The 16,172-nt window shown below is 49.1% G+C and overlaps 1 protein-coding gene across 3 annotated transcripts in view; it reads left to right on the top strand.

Moving 5' to 3' along the window:
* Positions 1–14,285, top strand: part of IGSF21 (immunoglobin superfamily member 21) — a 138,282-nt gene extending 123,997 nt beyond the window's left edge. The window contains exons 6-11 of one of the 3 annotated variants that reach the window (XM_063317515.1): positions 3,324–3,439; positions 5,322–5,793; positions 10,587–10,672; positions 12,781–12,973; positions 13,390–13,428; positions 14,001–14,285. In XM_063317515.1, the coding sequence (XP_063173585.1) occupies positions 3,324–3,439; positions 5,322–5,793; positions 10,587–10,672; positions 12,781–12,973; positions 13,390–13,428; positions 14,001–14,074 (980 nt within the window). In that variant the 3' untranslated portion in view covers positions 14,075–14,285. The remainder of the gene's footprint in view (positions 1–3,323; positions 3,440–5,321; positions 5,794–10,586; positions 10,673–12,780; positions 12,974–13,389; positions 13,429–14,000) is intronic. The other 2 variants (XM_063317516.1, XM_063317517.1) reach the window with 2 other exon arrangements.
* The last annotated feature ends 1,887 nt before the right edge of the window (positions 14,286–16,172 follow it).

The following is a 16,172-nucleotide window of genomic DNA, read 5'->3' as shown; positions in this document are numbered from 1 at the left end:
GCCAGCGGCTGATGAGGAGGTAAACATTGCTGGTTAGAGTCTGCCTGAAGTGCACAATGATCTCGAAGCCTGGGGACCTGTAAGGACAGGCAGATCCTCCTCTGATCACAGGGACACCCACAGGGGGTTCCTTGGATGCTGGTCCCTTAGCCCCACCACCCCTCTTCCATCTTCCTTGCTGCTTGGTCAGCCCTTCGCGGTAGGCCAGGTCAAGAAACAGACACTGGCAGGGATTCCTGGAATATTCCTGTAGGGTCTGATAGCAGCATCTGGACAGCTTGCCCAAGCTCCTCCCCGGCTCATCTTGTGCAGAACAACATCAAGGAGGGATCGTCTTGAGCTTCTTTCTGACGCTTCCTTCTATCTGGGGGCTGTGCAATCTCTTCTCCACGTTGTTCCCTCCTGAATGTCCTGCTCCTTCTTGTAATGGTGCCCTTAATATCTTTTGAAGGTCAGCTCTAAATTCCTTTATAAGTACAGAATCATTCGAGGAATAATGAGGAGGAGGAGGAGGCTGGAGAATGATACTTCGTTGTGATTGAGGAACAGGAGAGAGGGGATCAAGCTTTTACGCCTCCCTCGGTACGAAACTGGGGTACTCCCAGTGGATTTTAGTACAAAAAAGAAGCCTTGTGAGTTTATTTCTCAAATTTTTGCTACCGCCCATCTCCACCCCCCACCCACCCAAGAGGGACTCTGAGTTGCTGGTAGAAGGAACTCTATGCCACCGATTAGGGTGCTAGCCTGCAGCTTACTTGAGCTTTTAAAAGGAATTGGATAAATTAGCAAGGGGGTGTTCTGCTAGCATCTGCTTGGTGGCTGAACCTCCTCCTCCAGAGGCAGTCTATCTGAGTCCCAGTTGCTGGGCAGAAGCACTGGAAATACTGTGCCTGTTTCAAGGAAGGGAGAGCTGGCTGAACTTTAGGAGAAATAGTTGATGATGAAAACAGGTTTCCTAAACAGGTGGATGGTCCCTTGGGTGAAGCCCACCTTCAAGAGAGGCTGGATGGTTCTGGAGTTCCTGTGTTGAGCTGGGGGTCAGACTCGATGCCCTCGCAGAACCCCTTCTCTATAATCCTCTGAGTTCTTGTGCAGCTGTTGCAGGCTCCTTATTCCTCTCTGCTTCTTTTGAAGCAGAAATGCCTAAAATATTGCAAACACAAATCTTCCACAGGGTACAGCTGTTACGTTCTGCCGTCTAACGGCAGCTCCGCTCCGTAATTTAAATCTGCAGCCAGACTCCTGAGCTTGGGCCTCTATATTTTCCTCCCTCTCCCTCTAACACCCTCCTTCTCCATTTATCTCCTTCCCATCTCTCTCTGCTCGGAACAATTTCTCTTCCTTTCTTCCCGGTCCATCTTTCTTGCCTTGGGGCGTGGATCTATGGCTGCAAGGAAGGAGAGAGGGAAACAGGATGGATCTTGCATCAGTCGGAAGAGACAAAGCCTGGCAATTTGCAGCTGGGGCTCTTGAAAGCTCTTCGGGGAACGGCACTGCCCAAGGATGCCAGAGGAGCGTCGTTGGAGCTGGGGGGGACTTCCAGGCTTTCAAGAAAGAAATGTCCACCCCAGAGAAGCTGGTAGGGAAATGGTCAGTGCTCCCCTCTCTCACCAGAGGGTCCAGTTTCCTGCGTGTTGCTGCGGCCCCAGAGACCCCACCGGAGGAGCGAATGACGTTCACGGACCATTGCTTGGCATAAATCAACAAGCGCTCCTAATTCTGGTGTCACGGCAGTGGTGTTCACCAGCTGGGGCTCCCAACCTGCAGAGCTGACCTGATTTTTAATAAAGGAAGGTACACGTCCAGCTGATAGCAGAGAAACGGGAACTTTTTCAGCAGAGAGCACCACTTGAGATTTCCGTAGAAGTTTTTATTACTCCTGTCGGGAGTGAGGGATTTGTGGCCCTCCAGAAGTTGATGAACCAGAACTCACATCACCCCTGGCCAATGGCCATGCAGGCAGGGCTGCTCCCAGGTACTCCTCGACTTATGACCACAATTGGAACTGGAACTTCCATCACTAAGTGAGGTGGCCGTTAAGTGAGTCACACCTGATTTTACGACCTTTTTTGCTGCAGTCATTAGGTGAATCACATGGTCTTTAAGTGAATCTGGCTTCCCCTATAGACTTTGCTGGCTGGGAAGGGATGCTGCAACGGTGATAAGTGCAAGTCACTTTTTTCAGCACTGTCATAAGTTTGAATGGTTGTTAAATGAATGGTCGTAAGTCGAGGACTACCTGTAGTTCTGGCTGCATGAAGTCAACAATGTGCCCCACAAATCCGTATTGTTTGAGGAGTAGCTTTGCATAGTCTTGAGAACATGGAGAGTGTAATGAGCAATAATTTTGGCTTGGGCTCAGCATAAACCACCCCATCTGCTCTCATTTCATCTTTTTTCTCTGGATGAGTTGCTCATGTGAGCTTGGGAATAAAAAGCTCTCCATTTTTCCAAACGTTAAAAGAAAAAAAAATCGTTAGGCCTTTGTGATCATAACCACGGGGGACAAGAGATTTTGCTGCAGGGGGAAAAAAACAAGTATTGATTTATTCTTGTTTGCTGGATCTGCATTTCTTGGGTTGTGAAAAGCGCCAGTGAAAGATGGGACAGAAAGTGTGTCCTCCCATTTAAAAACCTGGAAACGAAACTTTGCGTGTAATTGCGACCAGTCCAAGGGTTAGCATGTACTGTTAAGAGAGAATTTAAAACATCTGTGTCTTCATCACTTCAATAATGGAGTTTGGGAATAACTTGGATGTCATCTGGCCCGTCCCCTGGCAGATGCCCCCTACTCTCTCCTTAAATAGTGCAAGAACGTCTATTCACTCCCAAGAATATCTGTCCTACACTCAAAGAGTCCTTTCTTCCATTTTGCCTTGCAGTTTCCCTCATTACAGCTACTCCTGGAGTTGCAAAAGAGGATTCTCCTTTCCCCATTTCTGGCATGACAGTCTGTCAGGTGCCTGCACATGAGTCTTGCCTCATCCCCTTCCTCCCAGCCTCCTTTTTTTCAGCCTGTTTTGTTCTCTTTTCCATCCTTTCTCCTCTCCTTCCTCCAGATCTTCTCCAGTGGGTCAGTGCCAGTGCGGTGACGTGGAAGGGGCAGGAAATTGTGTACCATTTGCAGGGGGCCACATTGACAGGTGTGAAAACTAGGCACACAGTGGGTTCCTGACACATCTAACCCCGCTTTGGAGAGAAGCCTGCTTCACTAGGGTCTTCAAGATGCAGGAAGTCTTTGGGGAACACCCCCGTTTGGCCTCGTTTCTCGGGATGCTCATGGTTAGTCAAGTGGTAATGGATCTTCTTCCTTCCCCCACCAGCACCTCCCACATCCATCTCGGTCTTTGCTGTGGACACCCCAGCTCCCTTCAGCCGCTACCAGGCCCAGAATTTTACCTTGGTCTGCCTTGTCTCTGGCGGGAAACCTGCCCCCACGGTAAGTTTTGGTAAGCATGGAACAAGGACCACAGTCAGCATGGCCTGTCTCCTTTCTCTCCCTTAATTGGCCCTTGCAGCCTGCCAGACTTTGAAATAAGGACCATTGGCAAGATGGATGAATCCACCATCGTGTGAATGAGTCTCCGGTTTTCACTTCAGTCCCAGTTCATAAACAGGGTGGATTCAAAGCACGTTGAAAAAGAGCAGAGGATCCCTACCAAATTCGGAGTTTTTTAAATCTGATCTCAGGTCAGGCATCTGAGAGGGCCTTCAGATATTTCTGTGGTTAAATGAATCTACCTCTCTCCCCCAATCCCCCTTTTTTAAGCAAAAAAAATTGGCTCGAGTACCCATAGACTTGAAGTGAATGGACACGCCTCTCTTCCCATCTCAAGGCAGTGCATGGTGGCTAAAAAAACCTCCCAATTAATTCGTTATCCATGTGGATACAGGTAGTCCTCGTTCAGCGACCATAATTGGGACCAGCAACTTAGTTAAGTGAAATGGCTGCTAAGTGAAACCGTGACTGTGCTTATGATCTGACTTCAGCTTTTCTTTGCTTTCAGACCTGCAAAGGTCGTAAATGCAAGGATGGGTCATGAAGTTATGTTTTCATCACCGGCATAACTGTGAATGGCCGCTAAATGAGGCAGTCGCTAAACAAGGACTACCTGTAATGTTTTCTATATTTCAAGCTGGGTGATATTAAAAGGAGTTCTGCAACAGCCTTTTCTGCACAGTCTTAGAGCTGATATTTTACCCGGTCTGGAGGTATCTGGAATTTTTCTTACACACACACACACACACTTTTAAAACACGTTTTCCCTAGTGGATCATCTTTATACAAACACAGGATGCTGCAAAACAGTGGGTGGTGGTGAGGGGGAGCTTTTGGGTCTAGGCATCCAGATAATAATTTCTGCTTATTAATTCAGAAGTCTAAAACATCTACGTTTTGAGAAAGGTGGGGGGGGGAGGGAACAAAGCTGCTTGCTGCTGATCTCCCTCCCCACCCAAAAACCACTTATCTGCAAACATTCCTGAGGCTGTTTCATTACACCGTGACATCAGAAGCTTGAAAAGAGGCCTTGAAAATGGAATACAATCTTCTCTTCAGAGGCACGTTCAAAAAGACTTAAACAGGCGTTGTGTTTGTCGTCTTCCCGGCTACACAAACATGCCCCCTATTGTGGCTGGGAATCTCTTGCATAGACGTCTCCGCAGTCGCAGCTGACTCCCACGTGGGGTTTGGGGGTGATCTTGGGTGCCCTCGTCGGATGAACAGGTTTCCCACGCTTTCCAAAATTGACCTGCCCTAAATTTCACCCTAAACATCACTATCCCTCTCCGAAACGTGCCTTATTTCAAAAGCTTTGCTTCCGTTCCTTGCAATTTTGCATTTTTGGCCATGAAACAAGGACTATTTTAAGAAAGGAAGTGTGGTTCGCTGCTACAGGTAGTCCTCATTCAGTGACCACAATTGGTCATAAAGCGAAGCTGTCGCTAAGTGAAACCACGCCTGTGCTTACTATCTTATTTCAGCTTTCCTTTGCTTTACAGACCTGCGAAGGTTGTAAATGGGGGGATAGGCCGTGAAGTTACTTTTTCCTCACCGTTGTAACTTCAAACTGACTAAATGAGTCAGTCGCTAAACGAGGACTGTCTGTATTTCCCTCCCCTTCCACCCCATTTTTTCCCCCTGTGGCTTATGCCTTTCTAGAGTGTGCATCAAGGCATCAACTTGCCTCGTCCTCCTCATTGCAACCACGCACCGTGGCTAAAGAGCTGAGTTGTTGGTTTCCCCTCTCCCCAATACATAAAGGAAGTTCGGTTCCTAAGAAGGAAGAGTCTATAATCTCCTTTGATGCTTCCTCCCCCAGGTTTATTTCAAGAGGGATGGGGAGTTCATACAGGGTATCCCTCTCACGGAGCCCCCTGTCGACGCTGCTGGGTTGCAGGACAGCCGAGCTTCCCGGAATCTCTTTCATCGGGACCTGGATGACACCAAGATGCAGAAGTCCCTGTCTCTGTTGAACGAGGAGGACCGGGGCGGGAGGCTGCACACCGAGGACCCCTTTCAAGGTCTCACCTCTGACCAGGGACTGTTGCTGAGCCCCACCACCGAGAATATCCCTGAGACCGTGGTGAGCCGGGAGTTCCCGCGGTGGATCCAGAACGCAGACCCCACTTATTTCTTCCACCACACCCACATCCCCATCAGCGACGGCACCGTGGAGGTGCGGGCCATGCTTATGTGGACGCTTAATCCTCAGATAGACAATGACGCCCTCTTTAGTTGCGAAGTCAAGCATGACGCCCTCTCTATGCCCATGCAGTCCGAGGTTACTCTAGGTAAGAGTCCAGGAGCCCACTTCCTGGGTGGGTGGAGACGGGGAAGGCACCAGCAGACACCACCGGGCCCATCCAGAGCTGGTGGGTCTTTCCGATCCCCGGGTGGCATCCGTCCTGGGCATCCTCGTGTGGCTGTTCACTAGGCTGGCTTCAAAACCCCCCAAGTGGAGCCAGTCGGGGGTTACGGTGCATCGACGTTTCTCCTGAAGAGAGAAGGGCCATCAGGGGTCACACCTCTCAACCTGCATGAATTCCTCCTGGACTTCTGGCACGGTTGAAACCAACAGGTTGGGTCTCCAAGGGAAGGAACTGGCGTGTGCCACCGGGAAGAGAAGCCGCGGCCCAAAAGGGCTTAATCCTCCTCTCTCCCTTCATCAATCTCTCTGTTTCAGCAAAGATTGTAGCTTGCTTTTGAGTTTCAGCCCTGCCTGCTTGCCCTTTTGTTAAATTTAATGGGCTCCTGGTGCCATTCGCAGGTACGTGATGGGATTCTGAGATCCCCTTCCAGCCGAGATTTTTTTTTGTGTGTGAAAGCGTGCTCTTCCTTCTACATATGTATTTCTCGCTCTGTTTTGTTCTCCCTTCCTGGCTCGCTCATTAATAGAGGACCCCTTTTTAAGGCAGTGGTGAATGCGCCAGATCTGTCTCTCTGCTTCGCTCCCTTTTATTCTTGTTCACTGGGAGACCTTTCCAAGCTAATGACACTTGGCAGGCTCGGAATCAGGAGGAATAAATGAAACGGGGGAGATTTCAGGCCTTCCCGTCCTTCCTTTCTACCGTCCATCCATGAACCATCAACTGGAGAGCCTGAACGAAGCCGTGTTGAGCCTGAACAGGTCCCCCTAATTTGCTCCTTCTGTGGCAGGCGCTGAATCAGGAAAAGCAGGTGATGGTTTAGCAGTCTTCGCCGCCGACACGTTCATCCTTTTTCCGTTGGAAAACAGCAGTGTCCCAACACATCACCTTCAAAAGGGTATCCGTTCAGGACCTGTGGATTTGATGGGGTTTATAGGGAAATCCAGATCCTCCCCTATCTCTGGTTGCCAAGCCTTGATTCAGCTTTTCCCTGTTGGCTGGGGAGGGGGAGTTGGAGGGCAGCATTTCCCCTTCCAAATCCATTCTGAGCAGTTTTTACACCAGAAGTATCTCAGCTCCCCTGTCAGTCAGTTGGCCTTTCTGGATTCATTCTCTTGCAGGCAGGCTGGGGAAGGGGGAATCTCCATCAAAAGAGGCCTTAATCACTTTAGAGAAGTGATTAAAGGGCCTTTTCTTGATCCAACTCTGCCTTGGCCCTCTTTTTCTTAGCCCCAGCTAGAAGAAGATTACCTGATGTTCTTAAGGAGCTAATCCTTGGAAGGGTGTCCTGATCAAACACTTCATTGAGTTCTGCCTTTAGAAGGGCCTCTCTCTCTGTGTCGAGCCCAGCATTTACATATTAAAGACAAAATACCTTTTATGTTAATCCCCAGTGGAAAAACTGCCTTTGGCGGAGGGAGACATAAATCTTACACATCCAGAATAATGGGGCTTGGTCGAAGAGACTGTTGGCTTGGAATAAAGAAATTCAAGGCTTGCTTTGACTGGCTGTCTTTAGAGTTGGCTGCATCTTCAGTTGTGGATGCCTGCCAACCCAGGGAGGAATCCATCTTGGCTCCATTCAGTTGATTGAGGAGGCCGAATTGATTCCGCTTGAGGATTCAGATCATCCAGTAGGGCTGGATTGAATTTTTAAACGTCCGCATGCGTGAAACCAGACTGGCCCGGCCCAAATTGATCTGAATTAATCTGAACATATTTGAGTCCGTTTGACACTTTGAATCAAGATGTGAGCTTGACTCAGTCAAATTAGCTGTGAGTAAAATTAAAAACAGATTTGCACGCTCCTAGTGGTGATGTTGAACCAGTGTTTTTGTTTTAACTTTCCACCAAACACAGAATTGAGTGGAAAGTTAAGAGTGGAAAAAAACCTTTTTCAGAATTGGAGGATGCTATGCATTGTGCTAAGAAGCTTCCTTTTTCCCCTCCAAATTCCAGCTTTTTCTTTCCTTTCTCCCTCGTCCACATAAGCATGGCCCTCAACCCTCTCCTTTGCTTTCTCCAAATTTCAATCCCCCTCAGTTATTTTTTTCAGTTCAGTTGCAGTGTTGCACCTTTCGTATGTTCGAATGCAAATAAATGCATTGGGGAATGGGGAAAAAAAATGTAGAAAGGCCATCCTTGGCAAGATGCGCCTAACAAGATAATTTCAGAGACAAGCATCTGAAAGACGGCCCTGAAGGATTCATGTTTTTGCAGGCTGCGGTCCACTTGAAACTGGGTTTTCCTTCACTGGGCTTCAGAACGTAAAGGCTCACTTTTTAGAAAAGGGATAGAAATAATAAAGAGTACCTTTCCACTGTTTCCCCAATCTTTATATTGGGTAGAAATAAAGTGTGGATTTGTCAGGGTCTCACCAGGTATTCTGGAACTTGTGGGCCCATTTTCCAGCTGAACAAAGATGGCGGTTAAGTGGTACCATTCCCTGCGCCCTGCCCTTTGGGAGGAAGAAATGGGAATCAGGGTCTCTCCGGGTTGCGCAGAACAGGCTGAATCCACAAAGCCAACTGCAAGCAGAGCAGTGTTCACCTTGATCCTTTTCTAAAGCCTTTGATCAGGGATGTTTGTGTTTAAATCAGTATTCCTGAACTGTTGGCGACCTCCCTAACTTCTGCCTTGATGCAGTTGGTACTCAGGAGGCCTGAGTACCCCGTTTCAGCACTGTGGACAGCACCAGCAGAGCCTGGTGTTGACTCAGATTCCATCGCACAAAATCTTCCTGCTGGAAAAATAAGTTTCCCGTGCAGCCTGTTGTGCCAGTGTCCTCGAGCTCCATGCCAAGGGCTCAGACCCATTATCCATCGCCACCACAGTGGCTCACCACCCTCCATGCTAAGGAGAGCACGTCAGTTCTTGGATAAGCAGACTAGAGACTCAGGAGGTGCCAACTTCATTCTTGGTCGCTCTGCCTCAGCCAAGTTGAGGGTTCTGTTTCTTTTGTAGACTATAATGAACATGAATCTCCTCCTCCCAGCTCGTTCTGCAGCTGTTCAGGTCCCAAAAGGATCCAGCCCCTTCGGGCATGGAACTAGGCTATCCAAGTCCTCGATGTTCAAGCATAAATAGCAGCTGTAAGGGAACCATGATACTTCATTCTCACTTGCACCCTTTTTGGAGATCCTTCATTGACCATGGTTGGAAACAGAATGCTGGACACCTTTGCCATCTTTATCCCAGAATTCTTCTGCCTTGAAATTCACTCTCCATCCCTGAGTCTGAAAGGAAGCCAAGGATACTGTCTGATCATAAACCAGCTCAGTGTCTCAGGACGAGATGGAGATGTCCACTCTTGAAATCCCAAGGCACACTAGCTTGGACATCTGGGGATCAAAGTACAGCCTATCTGAAGGCAGCAGACAAGATCTGGCTTATTTTGGGCATTGTTGCCCATTCTCCACGTGTCTCTCTTCAAGAGAAGCCAGAGAGATTCTGCTGATTCTCATTCTTCTGATCTCTATAAAATAATAAAAATAGACTTTTTTCTTCTGCTGAATCCCAACGCACAGGCCTCAAAGGTGTGTGGGAGATGCCCTTTGTAAATCAGACTTCATCTGCTGTGAGAGAGATGCTGTTCCCTCTGTTCTCCATTACATTTCATTACAAGGTTGTCTTTTCACTGCTTAGAGTCATTCCAAGCCAACGGCAACAGGTGAGGGAACATGTTATTGGCAGCATGAGAGAAATTTCTGTGGCAAGGTGGAGGATTATCCTCCCCACCCAGAGATTGCAGGTCAATTGTCTTGGGATCAAGAGAAAAGAGGAAATCTCTCTGCAGACAGTTGGAGAAAAACAGGACCCTGTGGGGTGGGATTCTACCTCCTCCCCCCCCCCCCGTATTATTGTGTGCATCTCTGAAGCAGATTTTTAAGTTGTCCTTTTAAATTATATTTAACGTTTATTTTTGCTTTGATATCTAAAAGATGGTTTTATAGCTGTTTTTATGTCTTGGGTTCTTTCTGGATTCTTTTGAATTGCTTGCTGACTTTTTAGCAGAAAAGACACTCCAAAATTGCTCTATTATTTGAGACAAGCATTGCTGAGCCTACAAAGCTGTTGGCAGGCCTGCAAGCATGACCAACTGAAGTGGCATTTTGCTTTTCAATCCTCTGCTCCCAAAAAGCAGCACCACTGAGTTGAAGGCTGTGTTCACACAACTTACCAACCAGCAGATGCACTCACCCCAAAAGGCTAAGATTAGCTAACGTTAACCTTGGTTAGATGATGGTGGTTAATGCCTTAATATGTTGCAGGAATTCACCCTCCTTGCTTTGCATAATATTCAGCGTTGTGCAAATCCAACAAATGAGTAGATTGATTAAGGTTAAGTGTGTTGTCTAAACAAACTACAGGGGTGGGAAATCATGGGTGATGAAGTACATCTTACGATCCTTCCAATGAATGTCCTGGGAGTATCTGCTTTGTGGCATAGAAAGGAAAACCACATTCACACGATGTGTTTAACCTTGTCATTGATGGCTGGAACTGGCTCTCCCTGGTCCTAGTCCAACGTTACAACCATCCCAGGTCTTGTGGGGGCAGGAGGCAAACATGATCCCTTTTGTATATTATGTGAAAGGTGGAATAGCTTTGGCAAGTTGAAATGTTGGCAGCCCCTGCAGGGGTGTTGGAGAAACAGGGAGGGCGAGATAGGTAGAAACCCAGCACTTGGAGAACTAACCCATTCCCTTTTCCTACAGTGGCTCCCAAGGGTCCCAAAATTATGATGACCCCAACGAGAGCCCGCGTTGGAGACACGGTCCGCATCCTGGTCCAAGGGTTTCAGGTGTGTATGACCCTCATCCCCGTCCCCAAAATCACACTCCTGCTAGCCATTTTAGCCCCTTGCCCGGCCGGAAGGTTTCTTTGTTTTTGCTGCTATTTTGCTTTATCTTACAGGTCACTTCTGTGAATAATTTAATAGGGTTTAAAAAATGACAAAGAAAGACAATTATGTACCGAAGACCAACCAACTGTGAAAGAAACACCCGCATTAATTTGTTTGCTATGACTAATTGGTCTTACAAACACAGAGGGGTGCATGCGTTGGTGTGTGTCTGTTGTCGCGCCTAAAAGTCAGATAAATTTACAGTCTTGGATGCATTTGGAGGTCTGGGCCAGGAAAGGCTCTGCATTCATCTGTCTGTACGTTGGTTGCCCCAAAACTCTGTTGGTGCATTTGCTGTAAAGAAAGGGGCATAGCTGCCTTCTGGCTTTGCAGACCGGCATGACGCTTCTTCCTGGCTGGTGTTGGCTAGGCGAGGTGTGGCTTTGAAGTGCACCAGAGAGCCCTGAGCCCACAGGAGTGTGTGTGTGAAGGCCATCAGGATGGGAGTGCCCCAATGGCCCATGAGTGGCATACGAGGGGCATAAGACAAATCTGTTGACAGATCCGATGAGAGGATGGATCTCGGTTGGCAGAAGAGCCAGCGATGTCTTTAAGAGAGACACCTTGCAACAGCATCAGTGCAATTTCCCAGAATCCTCAGTGAGGTCTATACTGGCCGGAGGATTCTGGGAGTTGACATCTGCATTTCTAAGGATGGGGGAAGCCCCCTTTACCAGATAGACTGAAGCTCAGTTGGTAGCGTTCTTCCCTCAGCCCTCACTGTCTGTAGTAAGCACCTTGGACAGGCTTGTCAGATCCAACCAGCATTTTTGAGCCTCAAACTCAGTGGCCAAAAACATGCTTTGCCCCCTCCATTCCTTTGCCAACATTCCCAGTTTATTCTGCCAGGTCCAGAAGAATTTGATGCAGGGCTGAGCCAAACTTCCTTATTAGAAAGCAGCTTTCCTGGGTTTTTCTGCCAGATGTGAGAGACTTGAAAATTAAGACACTGGGAGGCAGCTGGAGGGAGGGGGGGAGCAGTTCTTCTCACACGTTCTGCAGATGGTGGGATGTGGCTCAGACTCTGTCGATTCTCTTGCGCTGTTAACTCCAAGCTTCTGGTGCAAGGTTAGTCAGCTTTGGGGTGACGCGCCATGCGTGCGCTTCTAGACGGTCCTCATCCAGCCAGTGCGGGAACGTATTCCAAGCCAGACAGGGCACTTCTTCCTCAGCTTGCGTTCAGGCACCAAGTGTGGCACCCCCTGTCTTCCCAATGAAGGGGAAAGCAACCTATTCTCACACCTGCCCATGTGTGGGTCTTGGGGGAGAGAGCAGAGAGGTGAAAACTCAGCAGAAGTTGCTTGGCGCGTCAACGATTCATCCTGTAACTCAAAGGCCGTCTAGGCATTCAGAAAGTGCTGTGGACCCAGGATTTGGTGACACCAGGCCAAGAGAGATGCGCTCCCCCAGAACTCACATCTGTCTGTCTTGGAAAATATGGTCAGCAGACCATCTTCAACTTAATATTCCCTGGATTTGTTAAACTACAGCTCCTAGCACGGGCCGTGCTGGCTGGGTTGACGAGAGATGCAGTCCAGCACACCTGGAGGCTCCATTTGGAGAGCAGAGCCAAACCCTTTTAACTCCCCCACCCCCCAAAAAAAGAAATACATTTTTTGAGTGAATTGCAGAGGTTTTTCATCCAGGGCCCAGTCCCTCTGAACCTCTCTGTTTTCTTCTAACATCTACCCAGCTAGAGTCACCCAAATCAGCCACGTTTTGGAAGCACGTTCTCGCCAAGGGCCTTTCTTGCGGCGTGGCATTTAAGTTGCTTTTGCATGTATGTGTGATGAGGCTGCGCAAGGAGCTTGACGGATATCCTTTGGATCTGGAAACCAACCCGGGTTCCTCGTAAGTTGCTTCCTCCGTTCAGATTTCGGTTCCAGGTGTGAGAGGACCCCAGCAGAACCTTCAAGGCCTTTCTCCGGGAATAACCGCCAAACCCGTTTTCCTCTGGTGCTCCTCTGTTGATGTGACTGTTGGGGGGGTGGGATGCTTGGTTCCAGAACGAAGTCTTCCCGGAGCCCATGTTCACTTGGACCCGTGTCGGGAGCCGGCTTCTGGATGGCAGCACCGAACACGAGGGAAAGGAACTGGTGCTGGAACGCGTGCCAGCCGAACTGAACGGTTCGATGTATCGCTGCACCGCGCAGAACCCCCTTGGATCCACAGATACCCACACCAGGCTGATGGTTTTCGGTAGGGGGGAGCCTCCCATCCGCCCGTCCATCGACGGCTTCTGTGTTAGTGGGTTCGGCCGCATCATTTCCCCACCTTTTGGCTCATTGCTGACGTCCTGCTCATCCTACCCCCTGTGGTCTCTCGAGGTCTGTCCGGCTGCAAGAGTGGGGCACCCTCTGGGGAGGAAGCCTGCAAGGCTGGCTTTCCGTGGAGCCCAGCAGGGCCATCCCATCATCCTGCTGTTGATCCCCACCTCCTGTGCTCCCCCAGAATGCAACACTTCCTCCTGTGTTTTCCATTCCTCGTCCGTGCGCCAGAATTCATCCTGCCCACGCTCCATCCATCCAACATCATCATCATCGCTGCACTTGATTTTCTCCAATGCCAACTGACCGTCTTACTCTTTTCTTTCCACCCCCCCTGCTTCTAATTAGAAAACCCAAATATCCCAAGAGGAATGGAAGACTCCAATGGTAAGGCCTCGATCCAACGTGCCTCCCTGCCGAGGAACTTTTCTGTCTTGTTTCTTGCGCTTCTGTGGAAGAGTGGCATTTCGTTCCCCGCCATGCTCTGCCCCAGTTTTCTTCCCAAAGCCCCCTGGAATTCGTGCTGGGGGCCGTGCGCTGTTCTTGCAGACCCGGCTCCCTCCTGCAGCTTCCTGCACGTGGTTCGCCCTTTCCCCTGCGGCCGGATCTCCCCTGATGCTTGCTGTGCGTGGCCACTGCTGTTTTCGCTTTCCCACCGTTGCATGTTTAAAACCCTGCCAGCCAAACTGGGCAATGCATGGCTTCACAGCTGGAGGGACGGGATGACAACTTTCCACCCAGTGGCACCTTCTAAATCAATCTTTCTTTCTTTCTTTCTTTCTTTCTTTCTTTCTTTCTTTCTTTCTTTCTTTCTTTCTTTCTTTCTTTCTCTTCCTTCCTTCCTTCCTTCCTTCCTTCCTTCCTTTTTCTTTCTCTCTCTCTCTCTTTCTTTCTTTCTTTCCCCCCCCTCCCTCTCTCTCTCTCTCTTTCTTTCTTTCTTTCTTCATCCTCCTGCACAGGTTCTCCAACCCGCCAGTACAGCTGCAGACTTTTTCTGGCCATCATCTTTACAGTTACTTTGGAACTGACGTGAAAGGGTTCATTTTTCGAATCCAGGTTTTCCTCCCCAGACAGCTCTGTCAAGCCTCCATGTCTCTGTTGACCGATTTTCTATTCTTTTCCTTTCCTTTTCTAAATTATTTACAGTCTTGTTATCAGCCTCTTTCTGTCTGTGTCTTGGCTTTGTCATCCAGTTTAATTAAAAACAAACAATACAGAAAATCCACCACGGTAACAACATCTTATGTACGATGTAAATAATTTTCTTTGTCTGTTGTATGGGGTGATTTAAAAACAAAACAAAGCAAAAAAAAAACACCTGGCTGGCCAGGATATTTGAGTAGATGGAAGAATAGCAGAGCACATGAAAGAATTTTTCAAGCAGAAAGGCACGATTGAAGGGTTTCTGCTGTGCAACATAGGGCAAATGTGAATTTAAGCCAGTTTCTCATGCACAATGATGTTCAGGGAACAGGACCGTCCCAGTTGGTTGGTTTCTGCGCCTGGTCACCAAAACAATGGGGAGGAATTGCCTATTTCGTGTCGTCAAAAAGCCACTCAAGGATCTAGTCCTTAAGATCACGGATGTCTGCTCAGACCTGGAAACCTGAACGAAGACAGGCCGAGAAAAAAACCTCTGGAGGTGGAATCAGGGATCAAGTGAGGTGGGGGGATTCCCCTCCCCTCCCCGTGTGGTTCCTTCCAACGAAGTCTGTTATGCGGCAGTCAATGTTCAAGAAATATTTGCCTAATAAATTCTGCACAAGAACGCCAACAATGTTGATTTTGTAAGGGGAGGCTGCTGATTGCAGAATTAATCTCTCCTTGGCCCTCCCCTCCCTCACAGCGCAGGGAACGCCTTTGCTTAATTGCACACGTTCCTCAAAACGCTCGGGTTGCATCATTTTTCTGCTGCTGGGGTGTCAGGCCGGGCGTGCCTGTGGTTGCCAGGGCAGAATATTAGCACGGAAGCCTGCCTGGCACTTGGGCTTTTCGGGAGGGGGCAGAGAAATCAAAGGTCACTTGTCCACCCCCTGCCACCATTTTAATAAGCAAACAAACGCAGCAATTAGATTCCTGCCTGGTTGATTAATTCCAGCACGCTGGGGGCAAAGCACGGGGACGCCCATTACCCTTCGCTTCCCAGCACTGGCGTGTTTGCGGGGATCCGAGGGAGGGGTGGCTGAACACGGATTTTCCGGCCCCTGCTTTGCTCCGGTTCGGTTCCGGGTGGGGAAAGGTTGGGACCCAAAAGCAGCCTGGGAGACGTGTGGCTTTGAGAGATCCGTTTCTTTTGCAGAGCAAGCAAGGACAGAGACAGGTGGCAGGAAGCCAGATCTGGGGGCCACTGTGAGGACAGAGACAGGGTGCGGTTAAGTACTTTCCAACTCTGACCTCAGCGGGGAGTCTCCTTCGATGCCGCGGGCGGCTTCTGCTTCCACACGTCCTGCTTTTTCGGCTGCCTGGGGCCCTGGACCTCCGCGTTCAGGTTCGGTTCTGATTTCCCCACCTAACGCACCCGGCGTTGCCGTCCCTTGAGGAGGTCACCTGTGCTGGCTCAGAGAGAGACACAGCGGGCAGCCTCATGGCACTCGTGTTTGTTCCCAGAAAGTGCTCAATCCACCGCCCTCGGGAGCCCCTGCCCTACCCTTCTGGGTATAAGCAATGCCCCGTCGTTGCCCCCAGCAGGCATTGTGTTGAATCTCCTATTCAGGAGGATGCCTGTTGCCACTCTGGATGAGTTGCTCCTCTGAGTTTATTTTCTTCTCGTTGGAACCTGGGGATGCCCCAGAGGGTCCAAATAAAACTGCCCCTCTCTGGGAGGAGCACAATTCCCCCCCGCCTTGGGGATCCTTTTAAAGTGTCCGTATTTTCACCTTTGAGAAAGGCTGTTCTCATTGGCCATTTTATGTCAATGTGCTGGAAGTTTTCTCCATCTACAGGTAGTCCTCGCATAATGACCATTTGTTTATTTATTTATCATTTATTTATTTATCAAATTTGTCACCGCCCATCTCCTCTGACCAGAGGAGAATGATGGTTCAGACTTACGACGGTGCTGAAAAAACTAGCTTGTGACTAGTCCTTATATTTATGACTGTCACAGCGTCCCCGTGGTCATGATTTGGGCA

Source organism: Candoia aspera, chromosome 18 (assembly GCF_035149785.1).
Source record: "Candoia aspera isolate rCanAsp1 chromosome 18, rCanAsp1.hap2, whole genome shotgun sequence".
In the NCBI taxonomy this organism is placed as follows: Eukaryota; Metazoa; Chordata; class Lepidosauria; order Squamata; family Boidae; genus Candoia; species Candoia aspera.
The sequence above is the reverse complement of the archived record's forward strand: the minus strand, read 5'-3'. Positions and strand labels throughout refer to the sequence as shown.